Source organism: Haemaphysalis longicornis, unplaced genomic scaffold (assembly GCF_048455015.1).
Source record: "Haemaphysalis longicornis isolate Haplotype H1 unplaced genomic scaffold, Haemaphysalis longicornis Haplotype H1 scaffold_17, whole genome shotgun sequence".
NCBI lineage: Eukaryota > Metazoa > Arthropoda > Arachnida > Ixodida > Ixodidae > Haemaphysalis > Haemaphysalis longicornis.
In genome coordinates, this window is record NW_027526276.1 from 2,824,580 (window position 1) to 2,841,855 (window position 17,276).

General features: G+C 45.0%; 1 protein-coding gene across 1 annotated transcript; it reads right to left on the reverse strand.

The window, feature by feature from the left end:
• Positions 1 to 2,653: 2,653 nt before the first annotated feature.
• On the reverse strand, positions 2,654 to 16,817 carry LOC144166348 (uncharacterized). Its single transcript, XM_077695873.1, has 3 exons — positions 16,729 to 16,817; positions 5,947 to 6,275; positions 2,654 to 3,084 (listed from the first exon to the last, which is right to left on the reverse strand). The coding sequence occupies exons 1-3, from the start codon at positions 16,808 to 16,810 to the stop codon at positions 2,848 to 2,850; spliced, it is 648 nt and encodes a 215-aa protein (XP_077551999.1). The 5' UTR covers positions 16,811 to 16,817; the 3' UTR covers positions 2,654 to 2,847.
• Between the last annotated feature and the right edge of the window lie 459 nt (positions 16,818 to 17,276).

Sequence of the window (17,276 nt, forward strand, 5' to 3'; positions counted from 1 at the left end):
TCTTGCCAATTCCCCTATTTTGTTTTTGAAAATCGTCCAGTTGTCCTCTATTGATCTGTTCCAAAAGTCTGCTTCGAAGTCCGGAAAGAAATTTAGAAGTTCGTTATTTATTGCCTCGTAGTTTCCTTTATCGTACAGACTGATAGTTTTAGGATGAGGCTTGCGGGACAACTGGTCGAAATTCCAGACTGAGTGTATGACCTTGTGATCGCTGATTTCACGAAGGTATGTAAGTGAAGATAAACTGTCAGGGTGCGTTGTTAGTATCAAGTCTAGTATGTTGGCTGAGTTGTTTGTCACGCGGGTTGGCTGCGATACCAGCTGGGTGAGATTAAAGTTCAAGCAGATATTTATGAATTCTTTTGTTTCAGTACTGCTCCCTGTCAAAGCGGCTTGGTCGCTGCCAGCATGGCGGCAGATCACCTGGGTGTTGAAATTCGTGGTATGGTTTCACAATAAAAGAGGGCGCCTTGCACTCACACGTTGAAGATAGCCTCCGCGTTGTGCAGATGACTTCTCCGCACGTTTGTGCGGACCCGATCAGGAAATATTGATCACAAAAGTCAATGAAAACCTAAGGGGCACTGTGTTTAATTGATTTCAGTACTCATGTATGCGGAGGCCCTTGCTGAGAGGAGAAGAGTGGATAAAGCAGCATCAGAGTAGCCGGAAAGAAAGGCGCGAGAAAATTTGATCCCGAGGTTGTCTTCGGCAAAAAATAGAAGGGGAATTTGGTGCTCGAGTTGGTAACTCAGACTTTTAATTTGAGGTGGACACTTTGGTAGAATAAGTGCTTGCCACAAAAAATGCCTGTTTTAACTTCGGTATTACTGAATTTATTTTGTGATAAAGGCTCAACCTGCACGTTCCCGGCAAGTGATTCAAGTTGGAGGGTAAGGGTTTGCTTTATTAGTGATACGACAGCTGTTCAGGAGTGATCGGAACGAAAACGAGTAGAAGGATTCTGAATAAATGCAAGTGAAGAAGAAAGTTATCATAATTATCCATCCCAAATGGCAGAAACACTCTGGACTTTTTCCCTAACAAGAATTTTATAAAGCAATATTTTCAAGGTCACGGAAGCTAATGAGAACTTATGACGTAAATTCGCCGTGTGAGATAAGCATTGTGAGTGACATACCCTGTGTGCGTTTGCCATAATGGGTACTACTGAACCGCATGCCAAGTTATTTCTAGGTGTCAAACTGTGTAAGCGGAGATTTGCTGATTGCACGCGGATGAAGACTAGAGGTATGGCGGCAAAGGAAAATTCTCGTTAGTTTACACTTTCTTTACTCAAGCTGCATGAATCATTCGAAACAGCATGCTCATATATTCTCCGCGTCACATTCAAGTTGCAAGCCGTCGTTAGGTCTAGATATTTCTCGGTTGATAACGTGGTCGTTTGGGAAAGCCAGCTTAACGGAGAAGCCTAAGTTATGTGTAATAATGTTTAATGTGTAATGGTAATGCGTATTAGAAACCGCCGTGGGCCAAGAAGAACCTCATGGCACCGCATAAGTAACTAGGAAAGTGGATTAGCCCAAATTAATAGCTGCCACCTATTTGGTAGGGCTCGTTATGAAGCACTCAGTTCAATTCAACTTTAGTGAAAAAGCAAATTTTCCCCAGTTTTTCAAAGAGAAAAGTAACCGATGAGAGACTGCGTTCAATGATTTAGTCAATATCTCGAAAAACGTAGTCTAGATTCAAACTATGATGGACAGCCGAAAATAGGTAGCGAATAAACTGGAAAACTTGTGTTTCCCATGGGTGATTTTTTAAAACAATGTTGATTTTTATTTCGGAATAGTTACGTTCGAGGATTTTTTTCCACATTGGAGTCAATAACATGTTCAAGCAGTTTGCATGGAATTCTTATTAGCGTTATCGGTCTGCTTTGGGACGGCTGACTTGGGTGATTCATCACCTAGAAATAAATTTTCCCTTGATGTCCGTTCGGTGTGATTTCACGTCGCTTTCTACGGTAAATATCATAATGGCACTAGTTTTGTTCATTTACACGAGAGCAGTCACGGCTCCAACCCTCGTTTTGATTTATTTGCATTCAAGTAAAGATGGTCGGTGGATACTTGTGTGAAAGCGAGATTTGAAGAGAATCGTTTGTGAAAAGGGGGCGCTGCTAAATGAACAGGGACCTCACAGCTTGCAGCATACAGGGCTTCTGACCTTAGCACTCAAAGAAACGTAACCGACAGAGCAAAATAGGTGCGTGCGTTATAAAATGCGCTTAGGGCGCAATAATTCCACCAACCTAAATATATCCGCGAATACGCCCCGAACGGGGTGTAAGAAACACATACACCATCCCATTGTGAAGGACAAAATTTGCTCAATTCTTACACTGCGCACTCCAGCGCAGTACATTCCATCTGCCACCACCATGTATCTATCAGCGCATCAAGTCGGAGTTCTTGTATCCTAAATGCCCACGTCTTTTTCACAAGTTAAGCTGCCCTGCCAACGTGAACGTGGGAGATGTCTTCACCACCACTGCTCCGTGCATGTTATCATTCCCCTATTCCCCCAGAATGAGCGAACAGCCCCTCCAGCACGTTTTTTTCACCACTGTTACCTGGTTATCTACATAATGGTCTTCCCAATTATTATGTAAACCAGACAATAGATGGTGCATCATAGACATTCTTTATTTCGGACCGGGATTACCATAACCCGATGGACCCATCTTCGGAAAAAACAGAACTCGTTATCCAAGGCTTCCAACTCAGTACCAACGGAATACGATAATCCCATATGTGTGTTAAGTACATCTAATGAGGAATTATTTGACCGTGAACCTGCACAAACCTTCTTCATTGCTAGAGTCTAAGCAAGAGAGACAACTTGAAGAATACTGCTGACTTTTGTGGTCATCACGTACAGCCAAAACTCTCTTGCCAGTTGTGGGAACAATTTTCCCGCAATGTTAACTAATTGGCCGGCGGTCTCTCCCGCACCGTCGAGGAACATGGACACAGGATCAAGGAACACCGGAATCGGGCCGCTGTGATGAGTGAGCGTTGGCCCTTTCGCTCGCGAGTAGATGCTGCTAGGGTTGACGACCTGTGAAAAAATTACGGCAGAAAGTTAATAGTGCCTTCTTAGAGCGAAGCGCTAAATGGCTAGAGTAGGGCGCATTTTTCTTCTGCACTATAAAAATGCATTACCGTAAAGCCGACGTCATCGCAAATGATCGGCACAAAACGGCGATATTTGTTGTTTTATTGAATTTCCAAACAGAATTTATGACACGTAATTGCACAGACGACGCAGTCATTATTCCAACTTTTATTTATTTGTCATGCTTCATTACTGCGAGTTAAATGTGGAATGTTTCAGAACTCCTTTCTGTTACGAAAACATGGACGTCAACGGGAAGTATATGGTTCTAGAAAACTGCTGTAGCCCTTCTTTTATAAAATTTACCTCACAATGAAGAGCGTGGCATTTACCCCCGAGGACGCCTGTGTCAGTACGCTCAGCTTAATTTTGTAAACGCTAAAGAATTAATTTTTATTTGTAAACGCTAAAGGAAGTTGTAAACGCTAAAGAATTCTATCTGCGGCCAATCCATGCCTTCTACAGAGGGAAAACAAACAGCCGCCTGTTTGCCGGACAGGACAAAACTTTGGTACTTCCAAGTTTGCTAAGTAACCACAAAGCCAATGTCACTACCTTACAAAATGATAGGAAACTTCTTTCACGGGCATTCTCCAGCCATGTGTGACATCTGTACTTTATACAGCTTCACAACTGAGCTAGGTTTACCGATTGAAATGGCTACTATTTTTCCTGGAAGCCACCTGTATAGTCAGGTTCACCATGGCGGGTTTTGACGATACGGTACGTTTATTCCGATTTAAATAGTATCCCGAATACAAAAAAACTTTTTTTTTCACAGTTAGTAACAACAGCACCATAAAAAGGACGTGAAAGCAAAGTAAGTAATACCGCTAATAAAATAAATCACGGACATACAGCGCCACTTGGTGACAAATACTCTTGCATAACATATCTTTAGTTTCTAAATTTGCTCAAGACTGGAAGCCACGGCTGGCACTGGCTAATACATGCCTTCAGACCATTCACACGCATTAATTATATTCCTAGTAACTTCAGGTATGCGTGTTCACAAATGGGTATCAGTACGGCCAGTATTGCCACGTGCATAATTTTGACATTTTCTGGGATATAAGAACATTTTGACTTTGAAATATCATATTCCCATGCATAGAGTAGAAATGGGTCTGCCTGGACAGACAAATGCTCTTTGAAAGCATGTATTACTATATCTTCGTTAGTCTGAACCTTAATTTAAGTACTTGAAACAACCTGGATAGCCGACTCAGTGAGTTAACACCCGGGTCCTGCGGTAGTCAACGGATAAGATCACAGCACGTCGACAATGCAGATTACCCAGCACTGCGGGAAAGAAACCCTTACGTTGGCGCCAGCTGGAATATCGGCGAGTTGCCTAAATTTTAACAAAAACAATTATAAAGGATGCTTGCTCTAAAAACAAACACCATCTCTGTTGTACCGCTAATCAAGGGCAATTATACGGGCCCACATTATTGTCTTGTCAAGGCTTCCCTACAAACCCACAGTAATTCATAGCACTTAGAATTTTTAATTACGTTAAGCATAGCAATTTTAAAGGTTCCTGGTGTTTCTCAACGAAGACTAGTACGGTTAACAATGTAATGCTAGCTTGCGCGTCGAAACCCATGGGATGATGCCGCGCTTGGAGTACATTTCTTGCTATAACCCTGCCTTTAACCGCGGAGCGAATGTAGGTCCAGCCTTTTGGTAAGTATGCTGTAACCCCATGCCTAACTCAGGAGTAGGAGCAGGTTGCCAGCCCGCCGGCGGCCTCGCAAAAACCGGTTTCCAGAGTCATCAACAGATGGTTCGGGGGAGAGGGGGGGGGGGGGGCGCCTCCGAAAATCACAGACACCGGTTTCCAGATCACCCGAGAGAGAGCGCAGTGGTCTCGCGGGAACTGAGTCCTCTCCTTTCCGCTAGGGGAGGCAGATAGGATAGAGTTTCCTACCGCTGGCGCTTAGCTGACAGTTCCTTTCTGCAAACCGAAGAATTTACGCCGCAACAGCGCTACCGTACTCGGACGATCGCCCGTTGACGTTCGATAGGACAACAGAGAAGCGCAGCTTCGCTGTTTGCGCAGATTTTGCACTTGATGGGATGGGTTTAATTGTTTTAGTCCACTCTGGCGGCCGTGCCCACTAGTTTCTATTCTGGAAGATGCACTTCAAGCCTTCGTTTTGTTAATCAACACTTGCCTCTTCTAGGCTAGGCTCTATATGCAGACGACATGCTTGGAACACGTATCCTTCTCATCTATGCCACGCTTTTCGAAACGTCTCTGGCGGGCGTTTCGTAGAAACGCTCCTCTGGCTCCTACGGTATGTTTGCGGTGTAAACCAGTGAATAAAATGCTCTACACTTCCAGGTGCGAAGTTACGAAGTACTGCACCTAGCGCTCTTTTGCTAAATATGTAAAACAAGCATCAAACTGCAGTTAAAAAGTGAACACTACGCATGCAAACACTACGCCCTGTTTCCCATCTGGGACCTTTGTAAATTTCATGTTCGCCCATTCAATAGGTTTCAGCTAAAGGAACATATGAGGTTTAAGTACGAAAACCTGGGATTTTTTAACGCCGTGCTGTGTTCCTCAACGCGTTTCTTATATTCGTACCCGAAAAAAAAATTGAGTTTTGTTTGGAATAATAAAACGCGCGCAATTTTTGCAAAACCTGTGGAAGTTAGCAAACGCCATTCTAGATGCCTAGCTTTTATACTCTATTCTTGTCGAAACGTAAGGAAAGGGTCCCTGGACCATGAGAACAAATTACTTTTGGTGCCGTTTCACCCCGTAAACTGTAAGAAAAAACTCGTGACTACCTCAAATATCACGGTGGCTCTTGCTCCTGCTGTCGATCCCAAGGTGCCGTTCAATCCAGCGCATATTTTCCATGCAACCTGCGCCTTTATTTCTTCGCCATCGCCAGTCGCCAGGTCCACTTGCACCAACCTCGAACCATTACGGCAGTAACTCACAACGGCCCCACGCGGTCGAAGCTTTTCCAGACCGGTGTAGACGATTGTCCTCGAGAACACGCCACTAATGACGGGGTCCTCCGCCGCCTCGTGTTCGGCGTACGTCACGGGCAAATGGCTCAGTACATCGTTTACCATGAGATCGTAGTCCAGTCCTGAGAAGTCACAGGTGTCTGCAATATGGGACAAAATGAAGCCGAAAAAGTTGTGTTTGCTCTAGCTGGAATATATTTACCCACACGAAGGTCCTGCATACGAAAAGATAAGCGCAATCAGGTCAATTGTGTACACCGATGTGTGAATGCTTATCGCCCGCATACGCCACACCATAAATGAATAGATGTGCACGTGACCATGCATGGAGAACACAACAAAGTTTTTTTTTTTTTAATCTAGAGCACAATAATGTTTTCTTTCAAGTGAAGAGCGCTTGACAACAGCAATATTCAACTTCAACTCTCTGCGTCCTATCCGGCTCGAAAAACTTTAAAGGAACCCTGCAACACTTACTTCACCTTTTTGGAAATCTTAAACTCCTATAGGCAGAATCTGAGCTAGTTGGATCATAACTGATTAAACATTGCTCAGCCTAAAACAAAGCACAAGCGCTGAATTCGTCAGCGCTTGGCCTTTGTTTCTCCTCATTGTCTGCGTCCGCAGTTAAATTTAGGATGACCAGTATTTAATCACTTAAATTCCTGCGGCGCATAGTGACCCAACACAGCCAGTACTTAGATGAGGTGGTCGCGAAGTTCCTCAGCCAAATATTGCCGCTCTATGCCCATCAGATAACTTCGAAACACCCTCAAAAAATGTTTCTCTCTTTCCCGGTCTTCACGTTCTTCGATGGCTCGAATTCCGTTACTCAGGTGAAGGGGCGGCTGTTAGCCGGTTTTCCTTCAGTTTCAGCGATGAACACTTTTCGATAGGAACTTTAAAAATGAAGCCACAAAACCAAAGCAGAAACAGAAGGCGTATCTGGTGCAAGGAAAAAATCACGCTCGGAAGCTCCGTGCTGGCGGTTAGTGTAGCTTTCGCCGTGCTTCCAGACGCAAAGGAAAGAGTGAAAGCGTTTATCGAAAGTATTGCAGGGACCGTTTTAATGAATGTTTTACTGTCTGATCAATCCACTTTTTGCGTTGCTCACTTTCAGAGCAGCGAATTCTATGCCGTGAGTACGATTAGACTGGCCTCAAAAGCAAACTCCGAATGGAAACAAATAAATACATTAGCCAAGTTTTACTGACCTAACGTCACGAATGCTCATGAAGACTGCAGAGCTGTCTGGCGTTTCCTAATCGCAAGTGTAAACTTCATAAAACTTCTCAATTCCCGCAGATTGACTACCGTTCGCGGCGGTTGCAATTTGCCGTGTTCAACGCTTGCACCATCTTCTAGAACATTTTCTTAAGTTTACCTTAATTGTTATCCTTGCCACGAGGGAAATCAGCGAGAACTTTTTGTATTACGGTCCAAAGGCGTATGTTTTTCGTTTGCTTTCGCAAAATTCAAGCCGATATCTACTTTCAAATAAAAGACCAATCCAGACATCCCTTATTTACTCGTATCTTGCCTCAAATGTGCTCAATATTTTTTTCTTGACGATGTTCACAAGTTTAAACTTTGCCACCACATTTGGTAGTTCAGAAATGCCTTCCCTATATAAAAATGTTATTCAAGAGTTGTAATAACTTGGCCCTTGTTTTCCTTTCCGCTCCGCTATGCCCTCTTCACATCTGCGCCCGCGTTACGGCAAATAGTACCATTAAAGCCCGGACCAAGAACCGCCTCGCTGTAACAGGTCCATGGAAGTTTCAAAACAATAACATTTAAAAGGCATTTCGCTCTGTGAAAGTAGAGGACCTGTGCAGCTCGAGTCCGTGTTTACGTAGGGTCTGCCACACAGTGAAGAAGATAAATTCCAAATAAAGAACGACAACTTGTCTTAACCATTGGAATGCCGCCCGAAGGAGCCGCAGAAAACTAGACATTCAAGCGCATAGAACGGCCTTGAAAATAGGGCATGGGAACGTAGACGTAGTAGACGCGGGTGGAGCAACGGCAAACATTTCTGAAATTTTTATTTTCCGGAGATTCCTGGTTTTGGAAAAGGGGCCTATTGATAAGTAATCCAATCAAGATGCATAACTTTGTAATTACACCTGTAATGTTGAGGGCCACATGAATGTTATTAACAGTGTTGCGCCATTCATGTTGACCGTTTAGTGACCCCACAAACATCGGGACGATTGTATTTATACGCATCGTGCTGAAGAACGCCTCATTCTTTAGAAACACGGGGAGCCTCGTGAGTTTTTCGGAGACTTGGAGATTACGAAACACACAGACAATATAAGCTTCGCTTAAAACATATTAACAGACAGGGCACTTGCAGAGCGACACCAGAATCCCAGGCACTGCCTCATAAAATCGACGAGCCCTTCCAAGCCCTTCGAAGCTAAAAAGGACAAACAAAAAAGGGAGAAAACAGATAGCGCCACTGGAAGGGGAGGCACTGAAGCCAACTGGGTGAGCCAGTTTTTAAGGTAAAAACACAAGCCAATGTATTTTAGGCAAGCTATATTTTTTTCCGATTGCGATAACCGTGGCATACGTTAACCTGCACTGAGTGATTACTCGGCGGTTATGACATAATCGATGACGCGGCTAAAGTGGAAAGGGGTCAATGACTCGCGAGACTATGGTACTTAAAAACAATATTTTTGGTTTTTAAATACTCGGGTAAAAAACAAGCCTTCGAAAGAGTCATCTTTCCTACGTGATGGCATTGCGCACCGATTTATGAATCATACATTCTTAATTTGAGTAGACACCAATGAAGCGAAAACGTATAACTTCACCACAGATAACTTTGAATGTCCGCAGGGCAGTGGCGTTATTTCTCGCCGCTGATGACATAATTGTTGTGCGTTTTCCACCTTTGTAAAGTATCCTCATTCCTATTACGAAAGCACTGTTGTGGTGTTATGTAACTAGGTGTCCATTATTGCTTTGTAAGCCTAAGGGGATTCGATTTCGCCGTCCATTTCCAGTATTAGAAAGCTCTTATTTTGTTTCTTTTCTTGCAATTTTTGTTCCCTTTGCCGCACCGTTATCCGCATTTTGCCTCATCTTTTGCCCTATTAGCACATTTGAAAAAGTGCGCAGGGATCACGACGTCTGGTTTCGCAAGTAATAAGTGCAGGTTCTACACGCGTCATTAAACGTAACCTAAGGAGCCGGTGAAATAAGGTTCATTAGGCAGGAGTTACTTTTATGTTGTGCAATACGCGATGCACAACAAACATCGCAGAGCGAGCGTCGCAGTGTCAGAGGAACCTCTACTGCGCAAAAACCAAGATGGCAATTTGGGCTAGATGGTTCAAAGGGACCATATCGAACAGGTAGCGCAAAAGGGACGGCACGAAAGAAGAATGAACGACACAGCGCTGAATTCCCAACAGAATTTTGTTCGAAAAAATACACACACATACACACACACACACACACACACACACACACACACATATATATATATATATATATATATATATATATATATATATATATATATATATATATATATATATATATATATATATATATATATATATATATATATATATATATATATATATATAAATCTAGAGAAAGATAAACTCACAAAGCGCGCAGAAATAGTATAAGTAAAGAGTCGGATACACAGCAAGAACAATAACAAACAAGGTTTACTTACGTAGCGGCAATGGGACTTGCCTTCATCAGAGTAAAGTTACATGATTTTGCTATCGCAAACATTTCGAACACATTTCTTATATAGGTTTGCAGAAAACTGAGAAGGAGCGGAAAATGTTTCGGAAATGGAGAGTGTTCATACAGTCGGGCTACGCATATGTTACAAAAAAAAGGGGGGGGGGGAGCGAGAGAGAGAAAAAGGGGTCGTGTTAACAATGCATCGTTCAAGGTTGCACCATGACGGGTCAACGTATGCCGCGCGGGCTGCAAGTTCAGACAATGGGGGAAACTGGACAACCGCGGTTTGAAAAGAAAGGGAAGAGTATACACTGAGGTATTCAGTGACTGCTCAGACTGGTTCGGGGGGAAGCGACGATGGGTGTGCCCCCCGCGGGTCAAGAGAATAGATAGGAGGCACAAAAGAGCATTTCACAGAAGCTAGCAACTGAACAGGAAATAGGTAGGGTCACAAAAGGTTAAACATGAATAGATCACAAAGAGGTAAACATTCCTAAGTGGTGGTGGGAACGAGGCCTCCTTCCCCAGGACAAATGGCATTGTTGAGCCGCATTAGGCTAATAAAGCTGCTGTATTAGGAGAGTTTCTGCGAATTCTGATGGGAAACTCGAGGGTAGGAATAATGAACATAGTTATAAAAATTATGAAGCCGCTAATTTTAATCGAGGGATAAGCAGGTTAGTTTTCCGTAACTTTCATTAATTCTAAGTGTGGCTGACCCAAACTTATAAATGAGATAAGATTCCCGAACCTCGCGGTCGTGGTGCGTTTTGAAGGTGGATTCTAAAATCGTTGCTTTAAGATGTTCAAATGCATGCCCGGGACTGTTCACATGTCTTGACAGGGGCAAATAAGGGCAGCTTTTTGCATGAGAGCGGTGATTATTGAACCGTATTCGGAAGGGCGTTTCAGTTTGGCCGATATATTGTTGCCTACAAACAGTGCACTCTAGAAGATATACGACATTAGCGGAGTCACAGTTAAAGTTTTCCGAAACACTCTCCATTTCCGAAACATTTTCCGCTCCTTCTCAGTTTTCTGCAAACCTATATAAGAAATGTGTTCCACATGTTTGCGATAGCAAAATCATTTACCTTTACTCTCATGAAGGCAAGTCCCATTGCCGCTACGTAAGTAAACCTTAGTTGTTCTTGCTGTGTATCCGACTCTTTACTTATACTATATATATATATATAAATATATATATTGTAGTAAGCATGTTGCGCCCATGAGAACTGTGATGAGCATCAGCCGCAACGGGCAAATCCCCCTACGTGGACATGCTGCGCCGGATGCCGCTCGAGGAAGAGGACGCGCTCGTTCTCCGTCTGTCTCGCGAAAAGCTGGTCGTCTCGGCTCACCCCGTCTGCGTCGACGCCTCGTTCGTGAATAAACGAGCCCAGCCTTCTACCGGAACGCCGACTATCTCCTTTACAATTTTTGGTGGAGGTGCGGGGTATCACCTGGCTCATCTGCGCTTGTGCCGTTGTCGTGCAACAGTATTTCTGACGCCACCGTCGTCTTCGAGCCATCCGGTCTGATTTGTGCTCGCAAAGGGTTGTCGCTGCCGTTCGCCGTTCTTGATATTGCAACTGGTGCCGGCACAATGCTTATTTCAAACCCGACGTCGTTCCCTACCACACTTTTTCGCGGCGAATGCCTTGGCGTTGTAGAAGAAGTGCATCCCGGTCTACTTGTCAGTGTATTTGAGGATTTGACACCCGTTGACATCACCGCACTTGGTCTTCAGTCTCCACCTGATGACACCCTTTTGAGAAGCGCCATTGACGACGACCTTCCTTCGGCCGAACGTGACGAGCTACTTGCTCTTCTACACCGCTTCACTTCATCCTTCGACTGCTACGACACTGCCTTGGGCCGCACGTCGACTGTGTGTCATGAGATCGACACTGGCACGCACGCACCGTTGCGACAGCAACCCTATCGCGTGTCCTCGACCGAACGGCGTGTCATTGATGACCAAGTCGCGGACATGCTGAAACGCAACGTCATTCGACCATCCGTGAGTCCTTGGGCTTCTCCTGTGGTTCTCGTTAAAAAAAAGGACGGCTCTATTCGATTCTGCGTGGATTATCGCCGCCTGAACAATATCACGCGCAAGGACGTTTACCCGCTGCCTCGCATAGACGACGCGCTCGACTGCCTGCAGGGAGCCGAGTTTTTCTCGTCATTAGACTTGAAATCCGGCTACTGGCAAGTGCCCATGGCCGACGCTGATCGTTCAAAGACGGCTTTTACGACGCCCGATGGCCTTTACGAGTTCAACGTCATGCCTTTCGGACTCTGTAATGCGCCGGCCACATTCGAACGAATGATGGACAACGTACTGCGGGGCTTGAAATGGAAAACGTGTCTCTGCTATTTAGACGACATTGTCGTGTTTTCGCATGATTTTGCAACCCATCTCGCACGCCTCGAAGAAGTGCTAACATGCCTTGCCTCCGCTGGTCTGCAGCTGAACCTTAAGAAGTGCCGCTTCGCTGCTCGAAAACTCACCATTTTAGGACACATTGTCTCGAAAGACGGTGTCCTCCCGGAACCGGGAAAACTTCGTGCCGTGTCGGAGTTTCCGAAGCCAACAACGCTGAAGGACCTGCGAAGCTTCATCGGCCTCTCTTCGTACTTCCGCCGCTTTGTACGAAACTTTGCCTCGATCACTGCGCCGTCAAGCTGCCCACTGCACTATTCGTGACCAGCTCCTATATCGCCGGAACTACTTCCCCGAAGGTCGAAAATGGCTACTCGTGATTCCTCGCCACTTGCGCAAGGACATTTGTACCACGTTTCACACCGATGCGCAAAGTGCTCACGCTGGAATCCTTAAAACCTACGAGCGCCTCCGACTCCGCTACTACTGGCGCGGGATGTACACCTTTGTCGCCAAGTTTGTTAGATCTTGCCCGGACTGCCAACGTCGCAAGTCTCCACCGCATCCCGTCAGTGGCCCACTCCAGCCATTGCCCTGCCCAGCGCGGCCTTTCGACCGGGTAGGCATCGATTTCTACGGCCCACTCCCAAGCACAGCCGCCGGTAACCGCTGGATCACCGTCGCCGTTGATCACTTAACGCGGTATGCCGAAACAGCTGCGCTACCGGCCGCCTCGGCTCGGGACGTTGCGTCTTTCCTTCTACGCCGTTTTGTTCTTCGGCACGGTGCTCCTCGCGAACTACTCAGCGACAGAGGACGCGTCTTTCTATCTGGAGTCGTGGAGGCCCTTTTAGCCGAGTGCCACGTGGTCCACCGAAAGAGCACGTCCTACCACCCCCAGACAAATGGCCTGACCGAAAGGTTTAACCGCACACTCGGCGATATGATCGCCATGTACGTCTCCTCGGACCACTCTAACTGGGACCTCGTTCTTCCTTTCGTGACGTATGCTTATAATACGGCCACGCAGGCGACCACAGGATTCTCGCCGTTCTTTTTACTCTATGGTCGCGAGCCCTCCTGCATGCTAGATACAGTACTTCCGTACCGACCTGACGCCTCCGAGTACGCACCACTGTCTGACATCGCTCGACACGCCGAGGAATGTCGCCAGCTAGCCCGGCGATTTACATAGGAAGAGCAGCAACGCCAAAAGGCGCGTCACGATGACTCCATTACAGCTCCAACATTTACGAAAGGATCACTGGTCATGCTTTCAGTACCGTGCCCGGCTCCCGGTCTTTCGTCGAAATTTCTTTCTCAATACCAAGGGCCTTACCGAGTACTGGAACAAACGTCACCAGTGAACTATGTTGTTGAACCCGTAACGTCCACCTCGGACCGCCGACGTCGTGGTCGCGAGACGGTTCACGTCCAGAGGCTGAAGCCATACTATGACCCGCTCGTCTTGTGTTCCCCGTAGGTCGCCAGGATGGCTCCCCTTTCCGCCGGGGGTATTGTAGTAAGCATGTTGCGCCCATGAGAACTGTGATGAGCATCAGCCGCAACGGGCAAATCCCCCTACGTGGACATGCTGCGCCGGATGCCGCTCGAGGAAGAGGACGCGCTCGTTCTCCGTCTGTCTCGCGAAAAGCTGGTCGTCTCGGCTCACCCCGTCTGCGTCGACGCCTCGTTCGGGAATAAACGAGCCCAGCCTTCTACCGGAACGCCGACTATCTCCTTTACAATATATATATATATATATATATATATATATATATATATATATATATATATATATATATATATATATATATATATATATATATATATATATATATATATATATACTTTCTCCTCTGAAGAGCCACGTGGCTCTTCAGAGTGGAGTATATACATGTCTGTTTTTTCTCATAAAATTCAGCTGAGAGTAGAGCGCTGTGTCGTCGTTCTTTCTTCTCTTGACTCGTCGCTTTAGCGCTGCCTGTTCGATATGGTAAAAAAATTCACGAACCTGCACGAAGTGAATAATTACGAGTAAGGAAGCACTGGGGATCGTTCTTACCGTAAATCACGCGTGAGAGTTCTTACTGCTGCTAAAGCGATTTCCAGTCTAATCCAATGCAAGTGAATTTATTCCAATCCAATCCAATCCATTTCAATTCAATACAATCCAAACCAAATCAAAATTCAATTCAATCCAATCCAATTTAATGCCCTTCGCGCATGCGCTGCACTGCTCTCCAGGAGCACTCTCTCTCTCTCTCTCTTTCTTTCTCTCTCACTTTCTCTCTCTCCCTCTCTCTCTCTCTCTAACCTTTCGTGAAACTTTTATTTTGTTTACCCTTTTATGAACATTTTCCTCACAGATGTTTCGATTTACACTGTGCTGTGCGTCTCCCACCCTCTCTCCCTCTCCCTCTCTCTCTCGCTTCTCTCTCTCTCTCTCTCTCTCTCTCTCTCTCTCTCTCTCTCTCTCTCTCTCTCTCTCTAACCTTTTGTGGACCGTTTATTTTCTTCCTGTTAACATTTTGTGAGGCATTTGTCCACAGATGTTTCGGTTTACGCGGTGCTGTGCCCTGAGCACGGACACCTGACGGACGCCGGACACAGCCTCGGCCTTAAGGTGCTTCGCCCCAAAAACAGAATGCTTCTTTCGAAATACTAAAACGTTAATAATTGGCTTTCTTATTTTGAGTGTGAAATACAGTTGGCACTGCGATTGACAAAGTAGGGAAAAGTGACATTATGTTAGCTTGTTTCAGATTCGCCGGCTTATTTATAGTAGTGCTACCGATAGTGTACCGGCCGCACAAAATGGCCTTGCCGGCAGCATACTGGATTTTCTGCGCGGAAAAGCCAATATCCTCTCGGCAACGCCACTTTTTCGCAGTCGTTATTGCGCGGCCATCGGATCCTCACTTCGCGAGAAAATGTCCAACAACGACGAACAAAGGCTGTAAGGCGTAGGCTTACCTAAACACAACTTCCAATTTGTTGGAGTAGCGCGAGGGGAAAAACTTTTCCATGTCGTTAGGTAGCACCAGACTGGTTTGTATTTAGGGAAATACAATTGAAACATGGGAAAAAAACCTTTCGCCTATAATATTTAGCTTAAGTTAGGTTTCATTAAGATTTAGCCTGGGTTTGGGATAAGTTATGAGTTCAAATAGTGTCTCCATAGGTTGCGTTCATTTAGGCGAGCAGCCTTCTAGCAACATTTTAATGTGGTTGGCGTTGTGAAACAACGTGGAAACAGACGCTCCAAGCGCGCGGAATGCGCGAACAAACCGAAAACTGCCAGTGACAAAACCACTGCTATGTCGCTTTGCTTGCCCAACAAATTTTGCTTCGATTGTGATACTCCTTGTGTTCAAATACTCCTCCGCATATTCCGGCTCGGTTTAAAAAGGTCAATGTCCTTTTAAAATTGCCTCGACACCATACCGACCAGGTGCAAAGCGTTTCTCCTTGGCAAGTCTGTCTTGGTTTACTTATTTCTGTTTATTAATTTTCTACTGTACGCTCAAACATAACTTTGTGATTTGCGCGACCCAACTGCTCGTATTGAACTCCAGTGTTATTTTTTTTCATCAGCCAGGGGTTGACTATGATGGCAAAATGGGTTCTTTTTAAGCTTCCAGAAATACAGCGAAAAGGTTTCCGCCCCTGAAATGATGATAAAATCTTTAAATAGAACTTAAGAAATGAGTGTAAAAATTAGTTAAATCTAATTGTATATCACACCAATTCTCGTTAGAGACGAGCCAAAAAAAGCACCATGTTATTCACCAAGTTTTTATTTCGTAACACCTAAAAAGCGAAAAGAGGCATCTCTTTTTTTCTGACTGCTTTCGGGCTTCACGGGTCCCAGAAAAATCCCCAAGAGGAACAACGAACAGCATAAATTAAACAGGCGATTAAAGTGCATGGGTAGCGAATTTTATGGAACGTTTCGATCTTAGGTTATGGAGCAAGGTACTAAACAAAGCGAGGCCACTACTCAGGGGCCAGTAATTTAGCTAGATGTAGAAATATGCCCTTGGCTACATCCTCCGCGGCTGGTGGTTATACAATGAAATTTAAACGGCAAGGGAATACTTGTTCTCCGTAAGTTCAGCCACAAGCTGAATGTAACTTACCATTGGAATATATATATTGATTATATCCCGTTTGAAGTGGTGCAATTGGCCCCTTTTCTTATAGAGGCAAAAAGCGAATATGCCACCCGCGTTTCCCTGATTTCGGCGCACGTTAAAGATCCCCAGGTGGTCAAAATTCAGCTTGAGCCTTTTACTAAGGCTCGGCCCGTCGTATACGTAGTGTCGGCGAGTTAAACCTCGCAATCAATCAATAGCTTGGTGCGGTTCTAGAAAGTTTCGTAGTTTTTTTAATCTTACAAAGGGTGGGATCAAGACCTACATATTTGCAAAACTTCAAAGGTAACATCGTTCAGCCCAAAATGCACTGCTGGCGCGCCCTACCTGATGCGGCGTTGGATACATTTGTCCCGTGTCCAAAGGTGATGACCAGCATAAAAAGACTAGACACGGTGCTGAGCGTCATCTGGGTGAACCGCTGAAAATACACAACATCCAAGTAATGTTGTTGTACTCGTAAAACAAGGCGCAAGAGGTTACCGTGAATGCATCCCACCAAAACGCTTGTTCCTAATAAAATGTTTGCTAATGAAGGAGTTTCATTCAAGAACCGCGTTTTATTAGATCAAGAACAAGAGCTAAAAAGTAGGTTTTCTATTTTCACCTTGTTTTTGTTGCGGATTTACTATTGAAAAGGTCTAACATGCAGTACTTTTGTATTCACTTTTTTTAGGGATCCACAACTGTCACTAAAGCTTTTACAAACGTCGCTGCGGAAACCAAAGTGGTTGCGCAAAGTTAGAACCTTCGTCATCGTACATAGTCCCAACCGTTCCAACCTGCTAAAGTTGATTGGTCTTCTCATAGAAGAAGTATTACTCCCCTTTTTTTGTTTGGAATTTTACGTTAGGATTGTTTTCAGTGCAGCAAAT